This window comes from Rhinolophus ferrumequinum, chromosome 21, assembly GCF_004115265.2.
Source record: "Rhinolophus ferrumequinum isolate MPI-CBG mRhiFer1 chromosome 21, mRhiFer1_v1.p, whole genome shotgun sequence".
Classification (NCBI taxonomy): Eukaryota; Metazoa; Chordata; class Mammalia; order Chiroptera; family Rhinolophidae; genus Rhinolophus; species Rhinolophus ferrumequinum.
Window position 1 is genome coordinate 50,087,079 of NC_046304.1, and position 23,948 is coordinate 50,111,026.

Consider the following 23,948-nt stretch of genomic DNA (forward strand, 5'->3'; position numbering starts at 1 on the left):
CGCCGGCCCCGCCCCTTCTTGGCTCCGCCCCGTCAGGCTCCGCCCTCCCGACACCTGCCGCGTTCCTCATGGTCCACTCCTGGCCCACAGATTCTGCCCTTCCGACCCAAAGCTGCCGCACGCCCTTCTCATCCTGACCCAGTGCCTCTGCGCCCTTCCTTCAGCGTCCTAGCGTTGTCCCTGCTCCACTCCCCCATTTCCATCCAGCCCCAGGGCCCACAACCCGCCCAGCCTTCCGTCCCCGCCCCCATCCTCACCATTGGTCCCCACGCCATCACTGGGTCCACACTTTCTCAGCCAGCCCATTCCCTTGGGTTTCTTCCTCGTCAATCCCTGTCCAACTTTTTCTTTTTTTCCCTGAGCATCTGCTCTCTTGGTTCCCCTTTTTCTGACCTGTCAAACCCACATGTCCAGACAGCCCCTGGCTCAGCCATTCGCTCTGCGGAAGGGAAGCTGACTTAGTGCCCCTGCTCCAGGAAAGCAGCTCCCGGCCTGATGACGGCGGGAGGTCCTTCCGGGTCCCACAACTCCTTTCTGGATGCCTGCCTTCCATGAAAATCCTTTTAGGTCCATCAATTTCAACAAATGTGTTGAGGGATTGACATTTAGCAACATTGTGTCAGGCACAGGGGCATAGGGGCTGAAATCACAGTATCTGCCTTTTATGAGCCGTTAGCTAGGGAGAGAATCAAGAAAGTAATCAGCCATGGTTCAACCCAGTGAGGCTTTGATAAAGGCAGATTAACAATAATAATAAAAATAATATAATGTGACGACAATATCTCTAACAACAAAAACCTACCTCTAAGGTAGGTATTATCCACATTTTACACTTGGGGAAACAAAGGCTCAAAGCATTTCAGTTACTTGCCCAAAGTTGCACAACTAGTAAGGAACAAAGCCAAAAAAGCCTATTTAACTCTGGCCCCAAAAAAGGCTGCACTTTTCCACAACGTCATCTTGCATGCTATGTCTGGAAGCTTCTGGAAATCCTAGATGCTTCAAAAGGAGGTGACACTTAGCTTAAAGAGGAATTCCACGGGTGAAAAATGAGGGATGCACTATTAGGCTGCAAAAAAAGTGACACAAAGGCAGGGTAGGACAGGTGTGGAGGTTGGGAGGAGGGGGACAGGTTATCACCATGTCACCCAGTGAGCAGACTGGACAGGATAGCTCTGTCCTTGCTGCAGAGGTGTGTTTTCCCTGCCCTGGATGAAATCCTGGGCAGGCTCAATGGCTTTTCTAATCACTTCGAGATAATGAAGGGTACCTTTATTTGGTGTTTAAAAAGAAAATTTCAGTCCACTTTACAAATCACCCAGCCCTGTTCCAGCCCAGAGTGATGTTAAAAATTCTGAATCTTAGTCTTTAGGGAGATACAAATGGAAACCACAACACGATAACAATTATATACCTATTAGAATGGGTTAAAAACCAACAAGTTAAATATACAATTACTATATGACTCAGTAATTCACTGGTGGTATTTGAAGACAAGAAATGAAGACAAAAAGCCTGTGTAATTGTTACAGCAATTTCATTCATAATCACCCCAAATTGGAAATAACCCAAATGCCCATGATCTGGTGAATAAGCAGATTGTGGTTCATCCATACACAAGGACTAGTAGTCAGCAACAGAAAGGAACAAGCTGCTAGCACATGCAGGAACAATGTGCATGATCTCCAAAGCATTGGGCCAGACACAGAAGGCCACTGTATTATATCACCTATATGACATTCCAGAAAAGGCAAAACATTGGAAAAGATACATCATTGCCATAGACTGGGAGCAGGATAAGGGGATTGACTACCAAAGGGTATGAGGAAATCTGGGGGAGAGGGTGGTGATGAAAACATTCTGTTTGATTGTGGTGGTGGTGGTGGTAGTGGTGGTTCCAGGACTGTATATGTTTGTCAGAATTCACATAACCACCTTAAAGGGGTACATTTTACTGTATATAAATTATACCTCCATAAAGTTGACTTTAAAAGAACAGAAACCCAGAGCAGGTGCTAACTCGCCATTTCAGGGAAGTAATTGCGAGCCCTTTGGTCTCGCCCAGCACTCAGAGCCGTTTCTGTGGTTTGCAACCAGGGACTTCAAGTGCCACCGAAATATTACTGGTAACTCATGGACCTCGCTTGTCCCATCAGTTTTCATGGGATAGATTCAAATGAGTCCATTTATCCTCATCCAACCTCAGGGGGTCTTCTCCCATTCACTGGGCATCCTGCTTCTCAGAAAAATCTTAGTGTCTCTATCCAGAAAAATTTACAGGATCCCTGTGCACTCTTGCCCTCATAGCATGAGGGAGAAATGTTAACATTGCCTTCAGGCACGTGACTGCTAACACATCTAAGTGGAAAAATACCCGTTTATCCCCACCATTTGTTTACTGTCTCCAAGTTAAACGTACCACCCTCCCTAATTCCATCAGCGATCATGTTTTTGAAATGCTGTTGGTTATTTTTTAATGAGGCATATTGAAGTGTGTAGAGAGAAGATGGCTTAATAACTAGGATTTGCTGTAAAATATTGCAGCAAAAAAAACAAAGCAAAGAACAATGGGGGAGATGAAGCAAATGTGGCAGAATCTTGGTGATTGTTGAATCTGGGTTGGGTACGTGGAGATTCACTTACTAGTCTCTCTACTTTTGTGCATGTTTGAAAACTTTTGTAGTGAAAAGTTTTGAGAAAAAAGACTGGATGTATACAGAAAAAAATATTAGTAGTAAAAGAGAGCTTTTGAAAGTTTAAAGAAATTACCATTATTAATTTGATGATTCCTTAGTAGGTTCTTAGCTAGGATTTCCCCGATGGAAAACATGCCCTGTCCTCCTTTTATGCCCAACAGAAAGGAAGAGTCACCATTCCATGGCTCTCACAGCCCTCCCTGGAGCCTTTGTTTTCTGAATGGAACCATCAATCACGCAACAAACATTGACTCAGTACCTACTAAGTGCCAGGTACCTTGCAATGTGCCAGGGCCTGAGCGGCAAAGATAAATTCCCACGACCGAGAGAGAGGGAGACACACAAGGCAACAATACAAGTAATAGAGAGTTATGGGGTCAAGAGTGGGAGTCTGTCCAGAGCCCTGAGACCTGGTGGGAACAGGTGAGGAAAGACTCGACAGAAGGAGAGGTTGGGCTGAGGTTTGGAGGATGACTAAGAGTATCAGTTAGGGTCTCAACAGGAAACGGATGGAACGCTTAGAGGAGTAAGCAAAGAGAATTTAATCTAGAGGTGATTTACAAGGTGAGGGAAACCAACAAGGGCTGTGAAGGACTCTGGGGCCAGAAGCAGTGGGGAGCCTCGGCCATCCTTCAGCTTGAAGGGGCAAGGTGCAGAATGATTGCCAAAACCCAGAGGAGGAGAGCCCAGCTGTAGGAGAGGGCAGACAGGAGCGGTGGCCTCCCAGGGTCTGGAAGGTAGGGTGCTATTGGATAGATACTCCACCTTCACTCTTCTCCTGTCCCCTGATTTCCAACTGGTACTTCCCATCAGTGGACCCACAGACATCAAGAGAGCAAGGGACACATGCTTGCAGCCCACAAAAGCTTCAGCCTCCAGGGCTTGGAGCAGATGGAGATGATGAAAAGAGATCTAAAAGGGCAAATGGAACATGTCCCACCTCCAGGCGGTTGGAGCGAGTGGAAGGACAGACCGGAAGTGTAGAGAGTGTGATAAGACTAGGGAATGGAAACACCTAGTTGGGGTGAAATGCAGAGTGACAAGAGATAAAGCTTGAGAGGCACACCAGGACCAGAGCATAAAGGACTGACTGCATCCATCCTGTGCAGGGGCTTTTACCTTATTCTATGAGCAATAAGGAGCCTTTGAAGCTATGTCTTAGCAAAGTCATTCTGGCTGCTGCAGGAAAGATGAAGTGACCTGAACACAGGGAATCCAGCTGGGTGACAAGGTGAGAGATGATTAGGGTTGAACTGAGGCAATCACAAGTGGGATGTCTCTTGTCACCCCCATATCCAATCCATCACCATATCCTGATGATGTTATTCCCCAAACATGTTCCCGGCATCCCCAGCACCTAGCACCAGCCTAGCACACAGCGATTATTTATTGGATGAATGAGTGAAGATAACTCCTGGAGGGTCATAGAAGATGGAGTTACTTTGGTTGTCCACATCAGTCAGTAAGAACAACACATTTCACCAACCGTTTCTCAGATTCATTTTTCAGTACTTTTAGGAGCCTTTCAGGGGGGGCAGGTAGATCTGACCTGGGGTGGAGAAGGATGAAGGAAGGCCAAGGGATATGGTTCTACCACTGGTCCTTTGTTCATCCATTGTGTACCTACTATATGCCTGCCCTTAAGAAGCTCTCAGTCTGACGAGAGGCGGGTCGAGCACACTGTGCAGCAGGCATACAAGATGCAGCGGGAGCCCATGCAGCTGGCAGTGACCAAAAAGTGTCTTCTCCACAGGTCTGTTAGGCCCATGGCTCTAGCCTTAACTGAAGTTCTCACCTGCCCCCTCGGCCCCCACCTCCACCAGGAAGGTAAGATTCCTGGACAGGCCTCCCTAGGAGCCCTGCCAGAAGAGGGGTAGTGATGGGCAAGGAATAGATCCTTCAGGTAAAAAAAGTTCTAATAATAATGATCCTAAAGGCAGTGACTAGTGCTCTCATGGCCCAGGCCCTGTTCTAAGCACTGTGCCTGTGTTAACTCGGAATCCCCACAACAACCCCATGAAGAGGTATGTATTGAAGAAGTAAGGGTGAGGGCAGGCCCGGTGGCTCAGGCGGTTGGAGCTCGGTGCTCCTAACGCTGAAGGCTGCCGGATTCCCACATGGGCCAGGGGGCTCTCAACCACAAGGTTGCCTGCAACCAACAACGGCAAGTGGACCTGGAGCTGAGCTGCGCCCTCCACCACTAAGACTGAAAGGACAACAACTTGACTTGGAAAAAGTTGGTTCTTCCAACCCCACGCTCCTTACCCAGTGGGATCACTCCCTGTGCCTTCAGGGCAGGCTTAGTATTTTCTAAATTATTCCATGAGGAGGAAAATCAGATCTGCTTTTGAAAAAGGAAATTAGTCAGTCTCCCTGAGCTACCAGCCAACAAACCCTGGGATCGATTTCAGGCCTTTTCCTCTAAGCAGGGTAGAGGGTAGTGAGCTGTGCCCGTGGGTGGGACATATAAACAACCTGACCTTGGGAACCCCCAGAAGTACACACTGTCCCCCAATAAAGTCCTGTTCCCCTTCCCCAATAAAATCTTTAAAAAAAAAAAAAAAGAAGTAAGGGTGAGGCCACAGGGGGACACTCAGGTCACCTGAACACAGGGAATCCAGCTGGGTGCCACCCTGACGCCCTGATGCCACCCTGGGAGGGTTTACACTGCAGGGATTCGAAGTAGACATATGGAAGCACTTTCTGACCACAGGGGCTGTGAGAATCTAAACGACTTCCAGGTTCAGAGCAGACACTTGTCTGGGTTTCCATTCCGATGGTTTATAGGGGAAGGAGGGAGGAGATACCAGATGACCTCATTCATTCAAATGTATGGAGCGCCTTACCCTGCCAGGCGCTGATCTCACACTGGTGGAAGGGACAGATGGGGCGAGAGCATTCAGTGCAATGTGTGTCCAGCGCTGGAAAGTCGGGAGACAGGGAGGCAGCTCGGCCTGCAGGGGTGGGGGTGCCCGAGGAAGGTGTCCTGGTGTTGCCTGATCCCTTGACCTGGACCCAAGATGCACAATGTGTGGGGTCTTTGGAAAACCCAAGGGTCCAGAGGCGCGGACTGGGAATCCTGGCCCTCCCCAAGCGTGACTCGCGTGACTAGGAGCGGCCGGGACCCTCAACGTCAGCGCTGCCCGCGCAAGCGCCGTCATTTCCGGTAGGTTGGGTGGGGGGTGGGCTGTGTCGCCTGTGCCAGCAAGCTGTCGTGTCACGTTCCCTAGCTCGCCCCGTGGGGAGAGCGTTTGCATCTTCTCGTCGGGGCACCGACCTGCCCCAGGGGTCCGTATCTGTATCCTGGCCCCGCCTCCAGGATCTGGGTTTGCATTTCCGGGGAGCTCGGGTGGGAACGCGGGAAGTACTCCTGGTTGCCAGAGTGTGAAAGGGACCCCAGGGGAATTCAAATGCCCAAGGTTTGGGGAACATCCAGTCTGTCAGCGCCCCGTCTTGATGCCCCCGAAAAGAAACACCATTAAATAGGTCTGCCTGACACACAGGAAGTACCAGGCTCTGGGGGTTCCCAAGGTCAGGTTGTTTATATGTCCCACCCACGAGCACGGCTCACTACCCTCTACCCTGCTTAGAGGAAAAGGCCTGAAATCGATCCCAGGGTTTGTTGGCTGGTAGCTCAGGGAGACTGACTAATTTCCTTTTTCAAAAGCAGATCTGATTTTCCTCCTCATGGAATAAGTTAGAAAATACTAAGCCTGCCCTGAAGGCACAGGGAGTGATCCCACTGGGTAAAGAGTGTGGGGTTGGAAGAACCAAATCAGGCAAAGGCCCAGCACAGGTCTAGTACACAGCAGGCACCCCACCCCTCAGCCAGTTACAGCTCCGTGGGTCACCTGGGCCTCTACCGTCTGTCCCCTGCAGAGGCTGGGGTGGGGGGGCTCCACCAACCTGGCAGTTGGTTGCCCGACTTCAGCCCACCCCCACCCGGCACTCCTTATGAGACTCAAGGAAATCCAGCCTGAAACCCTGCCCAGTGCTCTGTGGACAATGAGAATCCAGCCTTTGTGATATGCTTGACCCTGCCAGGCATTACTCCTGGGACTGGGGCACTAGGAGGATGGCTACAGGAAAGGAGAGTATTTGGGTAGAGGCATGCTAAAGGTGTGGCCAGTGTGGTAAAGGCCAAAGGCGGAGAGATGACCCAAGAGATGGATGTTCATCTAAGTCATTACTGAAAAAACATCCTTAGCTCCAGGGAGTGGAGGTGACTCTTTAGGTTGGGGGCTGCCTTTCATTGTTCTGGCAAGAGGAGGGCCCTGTTGGCATCCTCACTGCCCAGGCCCTGGCCCTCATCCTCTGCCCCTGCTTTCCTCTGGGGACTTACTACGCTCCCTAGGGACAGCCCTGGCTCCTGTAATTATAGTTTCACAGAGCTGCAGAATGAAGAAAGAAATTAATGGGGAGGGGACCTTTGTGGGTTTGGGGTCCTGACCAGATCCTTCTGGACCTCAACACCCCACCCTACCCCCAACCTACTTGTCCCTTAGATTTTATCCCCATCTCAATAAATGGCATCACCAGCACCTAGTCACTGGATCCAGAAGTCTAAGGCATCACTCCAATTCTTTAGTCAATTCATCTGCACATTTCAGTTCTATACCCAAAATATTTTTAATTTTGCTTCATCTTCACTGCCTCCAACCTTGCCCATCCCATGATCACCTCCCTTCTAGACTATCACAGAAGCCTCAAAATTGAAAGCTTTTTATTTTTTCTTTGTCTATTTGGGAAACAAAAATCCCAACTCCTTCCCATGGCCCTAATTCCAATTTCGTCACTCCTCTATCCACTCCACTCCAGCTATACTGAGCTTTGGTCAGTTCCTAATATAGGTCAAGCTCTTTCTGCCTAAGTGCCTTTGACCTTGCTGTCTCCCCAAGGCCAAACACTATCCTGATTAGATTCATTTTAGTCAGTTTTAGACTTTACATAAATGGAATCATGATCCCCAAAGATGTCCACATCCCAATCCCCAGAATCTTTGAATATGTTATATTGTATGGCAAAAGGACTTGGCAGACGTGATTAAGTATAGGACCTTGAGATGGAGAAATTATGCTGGGTTAACTGGGTGGACCCAGTGTAATCCCAAGGGTCTTTAAAAGTGGAGTAGGGAGGCAGAAGAGGTCAAAGTGATACAGTGTGAGGACTCAACCTGCTGTGATAGCCTTAAAGATGGAAGAAGGGAGCCATGAGCTAAGGAATGTAGGCAACCTCTAGAAGGGGGAAGAGGCAAGGAAACAGACTCTCCCCTGGAGCCTCCAGAAGGAACTCAGCCTTGCAGATACCTAGATTTCAGCCAATGAGACTGTGTCAGACTTCTAACCTATGTATAAAACTGTAAGATAATAAATTTGCGTTGTTTCAAGATGCTAAATTTGGGGCAATTTGTTACAGAAACAATAGGAAACTAATACAAGTATTTACTCTTTGTGTCTGGCATCTTTCACTCAGCATTTTATTTGTCCTCTATAATAGTACATTGCATGAATACACCACATTTTATCCATCGACTATATTGATGGACATTTCGCTCGCTTTCATTTTGGGCTATTAGCAGTGCTGCTGTGAACATTTTTGTGTATGTCCTTCAGTTAACATATCCATATTTCTGTTGCACATATATAGGAACAGAATTGCTGGGTGATGGGGTATGCATATATAGTGAATTCTGTGATGCTTCCCCCAGACTCCCCTTCAGGACTGAGGGACCTGTGCCCCCAGCTGCTGGGAGGGTTGCTGGCTGACAGTCCGCCACTTTCAGCCCTGTCTAAAAGAGAGGTGATAAAAAGAGCTCCTTTGCCCAAGGTCACACCCACTTCCCAGGGGCAGCTTGCATTCATTCAATGACTGGCTGATATGTGTGTGTGTATTGGGGGCATATATAAAGACCCTCTTCCCACTGCCACTTGGAATAACTTTGAAGGGTCACCCCAGAATCAGAGCTCTCCAGGAATTATGGAAGGCTTTGTCAAGACCACATACCAACTCAGCTTTTGCCTCTTCCAACCCTGCTTCGTTCTCTTCCCCTACAGATTTTGATCCTTCTAAAGAAGTTGAACACCTTGTCACATGTTTATTGGGTCATTTCAGTCACTTGTGAAGTGCCTAGTCAAGTCTTTTATACACTTTTCTACTGGACTGTCTTTCTTTTTCTTGTGGATTTGAGGGTGTTCTTTCTACATTCTGGACACAAGTCCTTTGTTGGATATATTTGCCACATATTTTCAGAGTTGGATATACTCAGGGTGCTTCAACAGTATCAGCACATGGTGGGTCCTAAAAGAAATCATGAAGGATCGAGTCTGAAAACGCCTTTAAGGAAAGAATGCTTGACCAGGTGAAAATGTGTTTGGTTTTAATGAATATAATTGGATATAGGATGTGGTTCCCAAGGAGAGGTAAAAAGGACCCTCAAGAGAAAGGCCCAGAATGCAGGTAACACACCCTCAAACTTCGCCACTCCTGTGCCGAGGTTTCTGGCCACGGCATTTAAACAGCTTCTTAAAGGTGATCGTGAATGAATAGTCACATGTTCATTCAAAGTGTCTGTGGAAGATATCAACAGACCAGCCTATTCTAGGCACTGAAGAGCCAGCTGTGAACAAGAGACAAGATCTTTGCTTTCAGGAGACCTAGAGGGAGAGACACACAACAGGTAGACAAAAGAAAATAATTTCCACACAGTGAGCCCTAAACTGAAAGAGCCCAGCGTGGAGGGAAGTGGGGTGGGGGCGTTGATCCAGCGGCAGCCAGACCAAAGCACCAGGGAGATCCCGCCCTCGGCCCCGCCTCCATCTTTGCATACGTCTTCTGATTGGTCGCCGGCGGCCGGCCCCACCCCGCGGAGCGGGTGGCTGGAAGAGCGCAGGGTGGACCCAGCCGAGATGCAGCCGCGGCTCCGGGTGTCTCTCGGCCGGGTGGGGGCAGCGCGGGCCGCAACCGGGCAGGGGGCGCCCGCCGCGGCAGCCGCGCGCTCCTAGTGCCTTAGACCTGCCGGCCGGCCCCGACCCTCGTTGCCGCGGTCCCGCCCGCCTTCCCCTCCCCTCCACCCTTTGTGCCGCCGCCGCTCCGTGTCCCGGGCTCCATAGGACCCCGGCCGGACCAGACCGCGGCGGCGCTGAAGCCCCGTGTGGGCGCTGTGTCAGCGGCCGATGGCGAAGGGGCGCAGCGCGAGCCGGGGTTCTGTAGCCCGAGTCCGCGACGCCGGAGACCCAGCCCACCTCCGCCGCATTGTCCCGGGCCCCGCGCCCCGGCCCTGAGCCGCGCCGCCGCAGCGCCCGCCCGCAGCCCACGGGCCATGCGGAGGGCAGCCGGGATGGAGGACTTCTCCGCAGAGGAAGAGGAGCCTTGGTACGACCAGCAGGACCTGGAGCAGGGTGAGCACGGCGGAGGGGGGCGGGAAAGCGGGGTGCGCCCTGCGACCCTGTCCACTTCTCCATTGTTGGGCGGTATCACCCCCGGGAGGGTTGGGCTGGACCCCGCGCGCCGGACTCCGAGGGATGATGCGTGTGGATAATGGGGACGTGGAGGGAAGGGGCGCTGCCTGGGAGACCCGGACCGGACCCGCAGAGACCTGCAAAAGTCGGGGGAACGGACTTCCTTCTGCCCCGAAGGAGAGGGGCACACTTCACCCCGCTTGCCCACCCCAAGTTAGAGGCAGGAACTGCCCAGGGGCCCCTGGTATTGTTGGGGGGCCTGAGTCCTGGCTGGAAGTCTTTGGAGGCAGGGAGGTGGCTCCTTGGTTATGTTTTGCTGGGAGGAGTAGGGTGTGTGTGTGGTAGGGAGGAGTTATCCCCTAAAATCCTGCAACACCCTTCCCTGCCAGGATTCCTGAGCTCTAAGACTCCCAGAAAGTTTCCCCAACTCCTTTTCCCTTAACCAGGGAGGGGATGGGGGTGCAGGACCCTGTCGGGGGAGAAAGGGAGATTTGGAGTCTCCAATCTGTCTTCCTGAGGGAGGAGTCCCCTGGCCCTTCCCCTCCTGGCCCCCTCCCTAATGGCTCATGGTCTGGAGGGGGTCAGATTTGGGAATTCTGAGCAAGGGCCCAGATGAGGTCTTGCGACAAGAGAGAGCCACGTCCCCCTTCTATCTGAAGGCAGAGAAAGTGACTAGAAGGGGCTTAGAAGCTGGTGATGAGGTGGCCAAAGTGACATCACTCCGAGTAGGGGGCGGGCTGTTAGGACAGGAAAGAGACGGAGGCCTTAGAGGGTGAGGGCCAAGGCCTGCTGGAGCCCAGTCAAATCCACCCTCTCCTCCCCGAGAACGCCGCATTCTTGGATGTTCAGAGCTGGAGGGGCAAGCAAACATGTCCAGGAGAAGTGACCCCAGTCCCCCAGCAAGCCTGGGTGTGGACACACTCCTGCTCTGGGGCTCCATCCCCAGGGCCCCCTCGACTGCTGGCCTTGCCTTCATGGGCGGCATCTATCCTGATGCTGGAGCCTTTGTTTCCTGGCCCTGACCCACATCCCCACATGGCCAGGTTTGCTGGTAGATGAGGCTCTGTCTGTCCTTGTGCTCAGGAATGTGGGGTAATCAGAGCCTCTGGAGGACTAGTGTGGAACCGGGGGTGTTGGGCTGCACCCTACACACTCCCTCCGGAGTCTATGGTCAGCCTCCCTGCCTGGAGTGAGAGGCCCAATACAATACTGGCTTCAATAGCCCTTCCCCCACACTGGGGGAGGGCACTCCCCCTCCCCCCAAATTTTGCATCCCACAAACATCTATCAGGCTGTACTTAAGTGTCAGACACTATCCTGGGAGCTGGGAATAGTCCCAGGCCTGGCCCACTAGGTGGCCCTGGGCAGGTGGAGGTGGGCCTGTGATTGAGTCTGGATGGTAGGATGCAGTGAGGGCTTCATGGAAGCGGTGGGCCTAGAAAGAAAGATTGGAAACTGAGTGCCTGGGAAGATGGCCTCCTGGGAGGCAGATGCTGATATTGTTGCTGTCTCATTTCATTCCCGCATCCTTAACTCTGAAAGGGTCTGGCACTGTTCCCAGCCCAGATGTGGAAGGAAGGAGCCAGGGAGTAGGGGTGGGAGTTGTGCTGCTTCCAGAGAGGGAGAAGTGTCGAAATTCCCACTGAGCTGGGCGACCCTGCTCTGGGCCAGGATGGGGCGTGGGCCCAGCTGGCCCCCTTCTCTGGCCTTGCTGGTCTCCAGTAGTCGGCTTCCCCGTATACCCCAGTAGTAGCCAGAGCCCAGGAAAAAGGAGGGAAACCAAAAATGAGACAGTCCCAAAAGTAACTGGAGCGTTTGACCAAAACCCAAATGTCTGCCACCATGGGCGAGTGTTGGGCTAAGCCTGGGGATGAGCTCGCTGCTCTCAGGGGACTCCATATTCCAGCAGAGGAAGCAGAAAGGGGATCAAACAACTGTGATAGAGCTACAGGGGTTCTGTAGCAAGCAGAGACTAGAGAGCATTCTGCTGTGAGACTCAGAAAGGTTTATGCAAACGCACCTCTGAGCTGCTGGGTGAATAGGTGCTCCCTGGGTACAGGAAGGCATGCAGACATTCTAGAAGACTACTGGAATGTAGGAGTTATCTAGAGTGCTGGGGAAGGGTGGGGGTTGGAGGAAGTCCCACCCAGCACAGGTACTGAAGCACTACCCCTGCATGGAGAGATGGATGATGAGGTGAGCGAGGGCCAACAGCCAACCACAATGGGGATCAGGCACCTGTTGTGTCCCCCTTCTCTACACCCAATCCCCAAATTTCTCTCCTGCCCAGCTGTCCAGTACAGCCTGTCCCCTGATGCCAGTACAGAAGGTGACATCCATAGCAGTGGCCTCTTCACAGACCACCTGACAGTTCCCAAGGTAGAACACACTGATGAGTGTGGCCCTCTGTTTATCATCATCCGTCCATGAATTATTTGATCGTGTTTGGGGATGAGCTGAATGCTCGCCATCGCGTTACAGAGAAAGGGAAGATGGTGTGGCTCCCTCATCAGAACTGGGAGTGGTCTTGCTGGGCTCCCGAATTTCCGCCAAGCACTCAGCATAACCCTAGTTGCCTCTGAGTGGCCCAGGAAGTGGTTTGCCCGGCCAACCTAGTCTCCCTTCCACGTCTGTTTCCTCTGCCCCTAGGGCCGGCCCTGACTTCACTTTCAGAAGCTGGGCCACTGAGATCCTGTTTGACTTTGATGCTGTTCTGTTCTAATAGAGGGGGGCGTTTGAGACAAGGTCCTCGATTCTCTGTGTTCCCTCTACCCACTGCTACAGCACTTGTAAAAATAGAAGAAGGCATCAATTATTAAGCACTGGCATTCTCTCTCTGCTGCCTCCCTCCCCATCTTGGACCAGGCTTGGTGAGTCCTGTGGGTACCTCTTGCCAGGCTGAGACATGGCTGCTGAGTCACAGATTTCAAGTCCTGGGCACCTGACCTTGAATCTCAGCCTTGGCCAAGAGCTCCACGTGGCAAGGGGAGGGAGGTGACTGGATCCCAATTCTGTGGATGCAGAGTTCCTGACATTTATGCCCTGCAGGCTGTGAGCAGGTCCCCCACCGCCCTGCCAGGTGGTAGATGCCCCCACCCCTTTATCTTTGTCTCTTCTTCCCTATGCCTGTCCCGTCCTTTTCCTATCTCTCTGCTCTGGAGTCTATGGCGCCCACCAGACTCCAACCAGTGAGGGGCAGTGGGATTTCAGCATTTTTTTCAAAGACATCCCCTTGGGTCCGGACCATTCCCTCTCAGGCTTCTGGGGCATTGTTCCTGGGCAGCACCTCAGTAAAACTGCTGAAGCCCACTGCAGGAGACCCCAGAAAATCCTAGGGTCCAGGCGAGGAAGGGGCCAGTTCAGACTCATTACCTTCCCCAGCTTGGTCCTGTGTGACCATTAACCTGGCTGGGACAGGCTGTTTATTTCTCCGGCTTCTACTTCCAGCTTAGCCAGCTCACCCATTCCCCACTGCCAAGCCTCCCTCCTGCTCTGCTCTGTGGGGAGCTACACCCTCCCGGGAGCCCTCAGTCAGCTGGTGTCCTTTCCCCGACACTTGGCCCCACTCAGTCCTCGGCTGTGCAGCTTCTAGACTTTTCTCGTGACCCCTCCTGGCAGCTTTGACCGGCTTCGCTTGCATTGTAATCTGGCTTCTCTGAGACAGTCCCAGAGAGTCTCGCCTACCCCAAACAGCTTCTATTGTGTTCCCTTCTTCCCCGTTCCTGAATCACTGTGCGGCGCAGGTCACAGTCACTGCCTTTGTAGGGCGATGTCCCTGCTTTTGCAGTGTGACTTGCAGCTGCCCCAGCCTGCCGGCAGTAGGAATACACACAGTTCAGACATTCACCTGGGAGGAAGAGCAAAAAGTTCATGACCGTTCCTCACTCCACCTCTGAGCCCGTGGCCTTGGACTCTAGGCTGAGCTGCAGTCGATCTATGCAGGCCACCCACAGAGCCTGTCCCCTGATGCCAGTACAGAAGGTGACATCCATAGCAGTGGCCTCTTCACAGACCACCTGACAGTTCCCAAGGTAGAACACACTGATGAGTGTGGCCCTCTGTTTATCATCCTCATCCGTCCATGAATTATTTTATCGTGTTTGGGGATGAGCTGAATGCTCGCCATCGCGTTACAGAGAAAGGGAAGATGGTGTGGCTCCCACATCAGAACTGGAGTGGTCTTGCTGGGCTCCCGAATTTCCACCAAGCACCCAGCGGAACACAGGGTGGCCGTTCTACGTCCTAATATCAGACTCCACACCTTGTAGATAGACACCGCCACTTCTAGATAATAATCTCATACCACACGCGTCCTTGTTCCCCCGGTATGTTTGTATCAGGTAACTAGTTTTTCTTGGCATCATCATCATCAGGAAGTTGATTGCTTAAGGTTAAAGGTTCTTATCTGTGATGTATATGTCTCTTAATAGTACTTTGTTTGATGGCTGAGGTAGGAGTTTGGGAACTCCTGGACAAGCTTCTGTTGTCCAGGCTAAGTTACTGCAGCCTTGCTCTAGGATAGCAGCTTTGGACTCCAACCAGTGGACTCCTCCGGGTGACCTCTGGGCACAGGGCCCCCCTCCAAGCGTAGTTCCAGCCTGCAGGCTGCACTCTGGCTGCTTCAAAACCTCACGTCTCTGTGTGGGAGCAGACTCCAGGTTTGTTCCTCCTGACGGACGGCTTGGCCTTTGGTCCAGGCCTGGTGGCTGGTCAGGGCCCGCAGGCTTTCATAAGGGGATGTCAGTCCTACCCGCTGGCCGGAAGAAAGCCCGAGGCTCTGCTCTCAAATGCCCACTGGGAGTCACTATTCTCTGGGAGCCATCCAGTGCCAAGCAAGCGGCTCAGCTGAAACAACTGTATTTATGAAACGTGCCAGGAGGAAGTATAGAAACTATCCATCCTCCAGAGGTCTGAAAAGGGAAAGTGGTACCGAGCTCAGGCCCTGGACCGCGTCATGGCGGCCCTCGCAGAGCTGCCTTTACGCCTCTTAGTCTGGATTTACCCCATCAGTCTGGATTGAGGGCCTCGTCATGGCCAAAGGACCCAAGCTTTCCTGGGTAGCATTTTGGCAGAATGAATCAAATAGGCCTGCACTTTGCCCCCAGAATTCTGTTTCTAGGAAAGTATCTTCTACCCTCAGGAAATAGGTGTTGATTTGCACAGAGATTTTTGTATTCCCAAGTTACAGTTTCATTTTTAAGAAAGAAAAAAAAATTGAAAGCGCCCTAAAAGTCCAACGATCAGGACTATTTAGGGACCTGTATACAATAAAAAGTTCACATCCACTAAAAATGATCCTGTAGGTCTACATTGGCATAGAAAGCTATCTGTGCCATATTATTAAATAAAAAAAGCCGATACGGAAAAATGTGACTCTATTTACAGAAAATTGTATCCACAGCTGTTTTAAGCACAGAAGCCTATTTAGAAGGACTTCACCCACATGTGGACAGCCCCTTTCTCTAGATGGTGTTTTCTTTCTTCTGCCCCATCTCTCCCCCCTTTTCCATACTCCACACACAGTGTGGAACTTTAATTACTTACAAATGGCACTGTTCCTTCCTAACCGTTTGGGGCCATGTTTATTTGTTTATGGAATTCCCAGTTTCAGATCTAAGAATATCTATGAGGTACATTTTCAAATAATTTTTTATCACCGTTTTTTAACCTCTCTGTACTGTTTGATTTGTTACATCAAGTGCTCCGTAACACAAACCTTAAAGCTCTTTTAAACAGCAAACAGCCTTGTAAACTGACTAATAAACTCTTGCTGCCTGCCACCAATCCTGGTCTCTGAATTAAGCTGCCTAAATCTTTTTTTCTTTAACTGCTTTATTGAGCTATAATTCTTTAAAGTGCTCAACAACTCAACAGTCTTTAGTAGACTCACAGAGTTGTGCAATCATCACCACAATCAATTTTAGAACATTTTCATCACTCTGCCTAACTCTTTTTAGAAATTAAGGGAGTCCTACATTTATATGTAAATACATCTATATAAGTAACAGAAATATGATTCCCTTTGTTTCTAAAAAGAGATAGGCATATACCTAGGAGAATATCCACCCCCACATGTCTAGGTACCCCCATACAACTCCAGACCTAATAGAGTTTTTAGGGGTTCCAGCACCTGCCACTTCCTTCTGTCCCCTCCCTATCACACAGCCCTGGTCCCCTCCCAGCCTCTCTGACAGGTGTTCATGTACCTTGAACTGGGATGGGGAGAGGAGGTTCCAGTCCTCCAGGTACAAGAATCAGGGCTGCTGGAGGGAAGAAGATAGTTTTGCTGCCCAGAGAAAGGCAGATTCGGAGAGGGGTGTGTGTCACTAGCACCAAATGCTACTGGACTGGGGCAAGGAGACCTGAATTCTGCTTTCAACATGGCCATAACCCAGCTGATGACCTTGGGCAAGTCATTCTTCCCATTCTTCCCTCCCTGGCCCGTCATCCATGGAATAAGGAGGTTGGGCCAAAGAGCTCTAAAGCCTCATCCAGTTCTCATACTCAGCAAGCCCTGCTGCCCCCTGCGCCTCTCAGTGAGTTCCTGGTCACCCAAACCCAACCTCAAGGCGGCTCGTTGTCTGAGCCTCCCGCTGTCCCGGAAGTGAACTCCCTTACCTATCCTTCAGGGCACTTTGTCCCTAGGTCTTATAACATTCTCCTCATTCTTTTAAAAAAAGATTTATGCACCTGCTTTGTGCCAAGTACTGTTCTAGGTCCCGGGGATATCAGTGAACGAAACAGGCAAAACCTACCCTGTAAGCTTACAATTAGTCAGGGGAGACAAACAAGATAAATGAGCAAATTGTTTAATTAGTTAGATGGTGATTCACGCCAAGGAGAGAAAACTAAGCAGAGGGAGTGCAGGGCGGGGGAGGGTGTGATTTTGAATCAATGGTTGGGGGAACGCCTCCTGGAGACGGTGACATTTAAGCACAGCCTTGAAGGGGGAGAAGGATGAGCCCTGGGAGTGTCTGGGGAGAGGACATTCCAGGCAGAAGGGACAGCCAGTGCAAAGGCTTAGCTCCTGGCTTACATTCCCTCCCAGGCCTGGAGGGTCCCCACGGGCAGCCCCTGTGCCCTGCTCATCCCAGGGTCCCTGAGGCGCAGTTCAGAATGAATGCTCAGAACATGAATGGGGGTCCTCTGCTTCTTTCACACACGACTCCTTTTTCTTCCTCCTCTAGACTTACACTTGGCTGCGGAACTGGGAAAGACGCTTCTGGAGAGGAACAAGGAGCTGGAGGAGTCTCTACAGCAGATGTACGCCACCAATGAGGAGCAAGTGCAGGAGATCGAGGTGAGGGGCCACCGGCCCTGCACACGCTCCCACACCCATCCAGGGCCCCCGGCCCAACGAACAGCCTTGTGCAGTTTACAACCTGCACAACTGTCCCAGGCAGCCCTATTGCACCACTGTCTTTACCCCTTAGTCTGCTTCAGATTAATTCCCCAAAGCAAACCTGTTCCTAGAAGTGGGAGGAGGGCCCAGGCGGAGACATTTTCCCCAACCCTGTTCTGAAAGGTTACTCACCCCCCCAGTACCTGACCAAGCAGCTGGACACGCTGCGGCACGTAAATGAGCAGCATGCCAAAGTGTACGAGCAGCTGGACTTGACAGCCCGAGACCTGGAGCTGACCAACCAGAAGCTAGTGCTGGAGAGTAAGGCTGCCCAGCAGAAGATCCATGGGTGAGGGCAGGGTGGAGGGCTGGGGGGAGGAGGGCGGGCGAGGGAGAGGCCGGGGCGGGGTGTGCACATGGGTGGAACTCCTGCTCCTTCTCCCAGGAGCCCAGACCTGGGAACCTGGGATGGTACGGCGTTTGCCCTCCTTGATTGGGAGTGGTTTAACATTCGGGCCACAGCCCTTTAAGCACCGACTCTGCACCAGGCTCTGTCTAGGCACCGGGGATACAGTGATGGGGCTACAAAGACACTGCCCCGCCCTTTGGGAGCTCACGGCCTGGGAGGGAAGGCAGGCAGGTAAATATTTTATTGTGATGCAGGGTGATAAGTGACAGAGGGTTATACAAGGAATGGAGGTGACACAGAGGAGAGATGGTTAGTTCGGCCTAGGAGGCATGGGGGAGGGGTGGGTACTTGGAGTTCCCTGTCTGATCTCAGCATCAGGCAGCATGGCTCAAGGTTGCCCATCTGTCCCCAACCTCAGCCCTCCAGGGCTACAGAGAGGAGGGCTGGCTCGTCCCCTTAAAGTCTTTCCGATGCATGTCCCCCACCCTACCCAGGCTGACAGAGACCATTGAGCACCTGCAGGCCCAGGTAGAGGAGCTGCAGGCCCAGGTGGAGCAGCTTCGGGGTCTGGAACAGCTGCGTGTGCGCCGGGAGAAGCGGGAACGAAGACGCACCATCCACACCTTCCCTTGCCTCAAGGAGCTATGCACCAGCGCCCGGTAGGTGAGGGTGCCACTTGTGGGCAGAGCAGCCTGGACCCTGGACGGTGTCTCTGAGTGCCCAGGACTGCCAGCCAGGGGAGGAAGGAGAGGGTGGGCACCAGGCAGCAGGTAGGAACAAGAGAGTTGGTACGTTGTCGAGGCTATCAGAGAGGCTGGTCCTGTTGCTAACAATAGCTGCTGGCATTCTCTGAGCACCACCGTGTGCCCACTCTGCTAAGTGACTTAATCATAGTGAAACCATGAGGTGTATTTTATCATCCCGACCACTCAGATGAGGAAATTGAAGCTCAGAGGTTTTGTGTCTTATCCAAGGTCACCTGTTTAGTAAGCCAGAACTCTAACCCAGGAGGGGTTAACCACTCTGCCTTTCAGTTCCTGTTCCACCTTCTTAATGGGGAGACTAGTCAATGTAAGGGTACATGTGGTATATTTAATGGGTGTTTTAATAAGGGTCTTGGCAAGAGACAGACAGTGCCTTGCACAGAGTAATTGAGGGGTGATTAATAAAGAGGTGTGGACAAGGTATAGGAAAACGGGTGGGGAAGGACACTGCAGTGCCTCAGGGTTGCAATAAAGAGGAGCTATTACCATCCCTAGGCCCAGAGGGGCCAGGGGTAGGAAGGTTACTGGAACTAGAGGGCATGAAGTGCGGCCTGGCCCACACTGACCAGGGAAAGAGCCTGAGGAAGACATTCCCAGTACCTGGGTCTGCTGCCACCCTCCGACCTCCTGCCAGGGCTTCCCATTGGCTGAGCTCAGGAAAGAGCCAGGAAGCCTGGCTGAAGCAGTCCACTGAGGTCAGCCTCCCAGGGCAGAGGGCAGAGGGGAAAGAGCTGAGAGTAGATCCAGAGGGGCAAACAGAATATTGGGTCCAGTGGACTAGAAGTACCTAAGTGTCTAGGACGGGGCTGGTGGCTCTTGGCCATGACCACGACCTGCCCCTCTGACCTCCTCTCCCTGGCACTGTCGCCCAGGTGCGAGGATGCCTTCCGCCTGCACAGTTCCTCCCTGGAGCTGGGCCCCCGGCCCCTGGAGCAGGAGAATGAGCGGCTGCAGACCTTGGTGGGAGTGCTGCGTTCCCACGTGAGCCAGGAGCGGCAGCGCAAGGAACGGGCCGAGCGTGAGTTTGCAGCTGTGCTCCAGGAGTACTCCGAGCTGGAGCAGCAGCTGTGTGAGATGGAGGGCTGCCGCCTCCGCGTCCAGGAGCTGGAGGCCGAGCTGCTGGAGCTGCAGCAGATGAAGCAGGCGAAGACCTACCTGCTGGGCCGGGAGGACCACCTGGCCGAGGCCCTGCTGGCGCCCCTCACCCAGGCCCCTGAGGCCGATGACCCTCAGCCAGGCAGCGGGGACGACTTGGGCACCCAGGATGGCATCTCCTCCCCGGCCACCTCCCCGAGCCACGCCGTACGCAAGAGCTGCAGTGACACGGCGCTCAACGCCATTGTGGCCAAAGATCCAGCCAGCCGACACGCGGGCAACCTCACGCTGCACGCCAACAGCGTGCGCAAGCGGGGCATGTCCATCCTGCGGGAGGTGGACGAACAGTACCACGCGCTGCTGGAGAAGTACGAGGAACTGCTCAGCAAGTGCCGGCAGCACCGCGCCGGGGTGCGACATGCTGGCGTGCAGACCTCGCGGCCCATCTCCCGGGACAGCTCATGGAGGGACCTGCGCGGGGGCGAGGAGGGCCAAGGGGAGGCCAGAGCTGGTGAGAAGAGCCTGAGCCAGCACGTGGAGGCGGTGGACAAGCGGCTGGAGCAGAGCCAGCCTGAGTACAAGGCGCTTTTCAAGGAGATCTTCTCCAGGATTCAGAAGACCAAGGCCGATATCAACGCCACCAAGGTCAAGACCCACAGCAGCAAGTGACCCTTTTCCCGCCTGCAGCCACCCCCAGACTCAGGCCATGGGTCCCTGAGGCCTAGGATGTGCAGCCTCTGGTGAGTGAGGGAGCGTTTTAGCAGCAACGTATGCCGGTAGAGGAGGCTCTCTGACCCAGGGAGCGTGTGGGAGGACTCAGCTTGTTCCCTGCCCATGTGGGAGAAGGTCAACACATCGGGCCTCCCAGGACCCTCCACCATCCTGTGTCAGCCCAAAGGCGCAGCTGAGTTTCAAAGCCAAACGTCCCCACTCCCCTGGGGAGTCCCAGATCCCCCAGCTTCTGACCCTGGGCCTTGTTCTCAGATTTGTAGCCAGGCTTCTGAAAGCCATTCTGGCCAGCTGGCTTTTTTTTTTGAGAGATTTGAAATGCAAGGTCTCCCTGACCCCTTGCCAACAACTGGAAACACTTGAAAGGGGACCCCCAGAGCCACCTGTTGCAGGTTCTGGGGGTCTCCTGGACCACCCACTGCTTCTCCCCAGCTGTGACTCACTGTCATTCCCTTAGCACCAGCTGTCCCACCCCCAGGGTCCTCACCAGGTCAGAGGTGGCTCCTGCCATGCAAAGGAGGAAGACTCAGCCAGGCCTCGAGTGCCCCCCACTCCAGCCCTGGTGAGGGTGGGCTTCTCTCCAGAGACCCTCCGCCCACTGCAGGTCTGTAGCGAATCAGAAGGGGGAACAGGGAGCCCCTTGGCAGCCATACCAAGTGGTACACCCTGTTTCCCTCTGAGCCAGCCTCCTCGGGTTCCAACTCCACAAATGCCTTCTGGGCATTAAGCCTTCCTTCCAGGGGCCTGGGCAGTGGGGAGCCCCCCATCTTTGCACGCCACCTGCGACTCACCGAGTTTGGCCTCTGCCTGTCTCCCCTCAGGGACCATGATATGTCTCATTCACTCCCATGCCCCCCACAGGCCGACCCCCTGCAGGTCATGCCTGCCGCCCCCAGAATGTCCCAGGCATGCGCCACGAGACTGTGATCCCAGCGTCCATTCTTGCCCTCCTTCACCGGGGACAGCCCAAGACTCTCTCCCTACACTGAACAGTATTGAAATGGGACCGGAATGGGGATCATGTTTCCTTCCTCCCATAAAATGCCTGCTGTTAACCTCCCGCCTTTGTGGGGCGGCTCTTGAGGACCCAGTTGGGTCCGGGGTTTAATCTTTTGTTAAGTCTTCAGGAAATCCAACTTTAACTAAAAGATGCCAAGGTCCTCAGCTTGCCCTGAGCAATTCTTCAGGGCTTCCAGTTCCTGCCGCCCATCCTGAGACCCAAGAAATAAATCGGAGGAGCCATATAGCCCGGTGGAAGGCAATGGCCCTGGCCTCTGTGCTGGGAGCCCAGTGGGGAACCTTCATGCCTTATTTGTTTCTAAGGGGTAAAGGGGTTTTCTTAACACGCATGCCCGACCTCCCCGGAGGTGCCACCCTACTCTCCGGGCGGCACTGTGATGAGAGCTGTCGGCTGGTCCTTCCATCCGGTCCTTCCGTCTGCACATCTTGGAATCTTTTGTCCTTTGGAGCTGGGTAGCTCCCAGCCCTCCTTGTGTCTCTGTCATCTAGGGTGGAGGGGATGGGGTGGGACGGGGTGGGGTGAGGGCTCCTGCCTGTTTGCTCCCCAGTTATGTAGCAGCCGACCAGCATCACCTTTGAAGTATATGAGAGAAATATATTTACAAATGCTTTATTCTCTTCTTTAATAAAAGACGTACCAGTATTCTAAAAGCAGAAATGACCCCAGAGCCATGGTCCAGTCTCTGCGTCTCACTCAGCCACCTCCCATCACACAGCTGTGGGTACGGGGCCGTCCTGAGCCTCACTGCCCGTCCATTGGCAGCCTGCCAGCTCTAAATAGTAGGTCTGGGAAGTTGCCCTGTGCACTGAGTGCCTGCTGTGCTGGTCATGTCACCTTGCAGGGTGCCCCATGCTGGTGGACTATCCTTGTGTATGGGTTTTGCAGTTCCCTCCCTCCAAACCACATGTGCCAACAGATGACTTCAGAAGCTGAAGAAAATGCTCCTCAATCCCTGGAGATCAGTTTGTTGCTACCTCCTCCACTCCTTTTCCCAGACAGAAAATACAGCCGCCTCTGTAGACCCCAGTCCCACGTGGCAAAGCTTCCAAAAAGTCTCCCCTGGGAGGTGGGCCCAGGGACCTCCCCCGAACCCCCTTTTCCCATGTTCCTGAAGGAGCCAGAAGCAACTTCCCTTGGACCCAGGAGGTGAGCATAGTGTGGTGGGAACCCAGAGCTGGACCCCAAATTGGTGGTGTCTATGCTTTTTACATCAACTGAACTACGAGGGGATTTTACGTGCACTGCACACAAGTGGCTGTCAGATTTTCCCATCTTGTTATGACCTGTGTGTCCAGTGGGATAGAGAACACGTTGTAGGTGTGACAACCAGAGCAGTCACACCTCAGGAGCAAAGGAAATTGTGGCCCGTATCCAGCCACCTTTCTCTCTTGCCTTTTGAATTGCCCTCTGGATATATTTTTTCCTGCCTTCTTCCTTCCTGTACCATTTTGTCTTTTCTCCCCTGCCTCCCTGCCCTTCTTCCCCATCCCAAGATCTGTCTGTGGTAAGGGAATTGGTCCCTCCTCCCACTGCCCCAGCAAACAGACCTGCCTCCGCCCTCCCTGCAAACCCTGAGCGGAAAGCCTGGGGTGTTTTCAGGGAACTAGGCAGAGAAGTGGTGGTAAAGGAAGCCACTTCCAGGTAGGAGGGGGCAGCTTTGCCCACTCATGCCGGGGGCTTGCTCTGTGCTGCCTGTCCAGCCCCTCAGGGGAGAAGGAAAGAAGATCTGGAGAGCTAGACTGCAGAGTAAAGATAAAAGTCATCTGCTCTCGGAAAATAAAAGGAATTTCCTTCAAGGAACCTGCATCCGTTTAGAATCCCTTAGTAGCAGCTACCTTTTGTTGCCTGCTGACAGGCAGCTAAAAAATCTCCATTTTACTACTGGGGATCCTGAGGCTTAGAGGTTAAGTTTGTAATTCAAAGTCACACAGAAATAGTTGAACCCAGGCTTGACCCAGTTCCACTGTGCAATCCTGCACATTCCCTATCTCCACATAATGTTGAGTTTTAAGAGTCAGTCTTGCCCAGGGTGCTTCAGAAAAGAAAGGAAAATCCTGTGGACCCCCTACATAGAAGTGGTACCCTAATTCACAGTCCATAGAGAAGGGCTGGTGCCTGTAAGCTCCCAGGAAACACTTGGTGGTTCTTTACCTTTTCTTCCCGTTTCTTCTCTCCCCTGTGAATGTCCCCGTCCTGCAGCACCATCTCAGCCTATGGAGGACCAAGGAGGGGAAGGAGGTTGGCCTCAGCCTTCAGTGCCCACCTTTTCAAGGGAACAGGTGGCAACCTCTCAGGCCTCTTTCTCCCCGAAGGGACTCTGTTCTGGATGGCTCACAGCAGCAGCAGGTGGAAGGAGCTTGCCAGCTGCTCTTCTCTCCACTACCCCCTTCCTCTCCCAGAATCCAGGGCACCAGATGGCCCGAGCAGGCTGTTTA

At 52.8% G+C, this 23,948-nt stretch overlaps 1 protein-coding gene across 2 annotated transcripts; it reads left to right on the forward strand.

Moving 5' to 3' along the window:
* Positions 1–5,615: 5,615 nt before the first annotated feature.
* Positions 5,616–22,213, forward strand: CDR2L (cerebellar degeneration related protein 2 like). Of its 2 annotated transcripts, none has more exons than XM_033090944.1 (5): positions 5,616–5,862; positions 17,341–17,453; positions 17,696–17,844; positions 18,399–18,563; positions 19,541–22,213. In XM_033090944.1, exons 2-5 carry the CDS (start codon positions 17,415–17,417, stop codon positions 20,430–20,432), a joined length of 1,245 nt encoding a protein of 414 aa, XP_032946835.1. In that variant the 5' UTR covers positions 5,616–5,862; positions 17,341–17,414; the 3' UTR covers positions 20,433–22,213. The 2 variants fall into 2 exon arrangements, with proteins under 2 accessions (XP_032946835.1, XP_032946834.1); XM_033090943.1 differs by lacking the exon at positions 5,616–5,862 and adding an exon at positions 9,561–10,093.
* Positions 22,214–23,948: the final 1,735 nt, after the last annotated feature.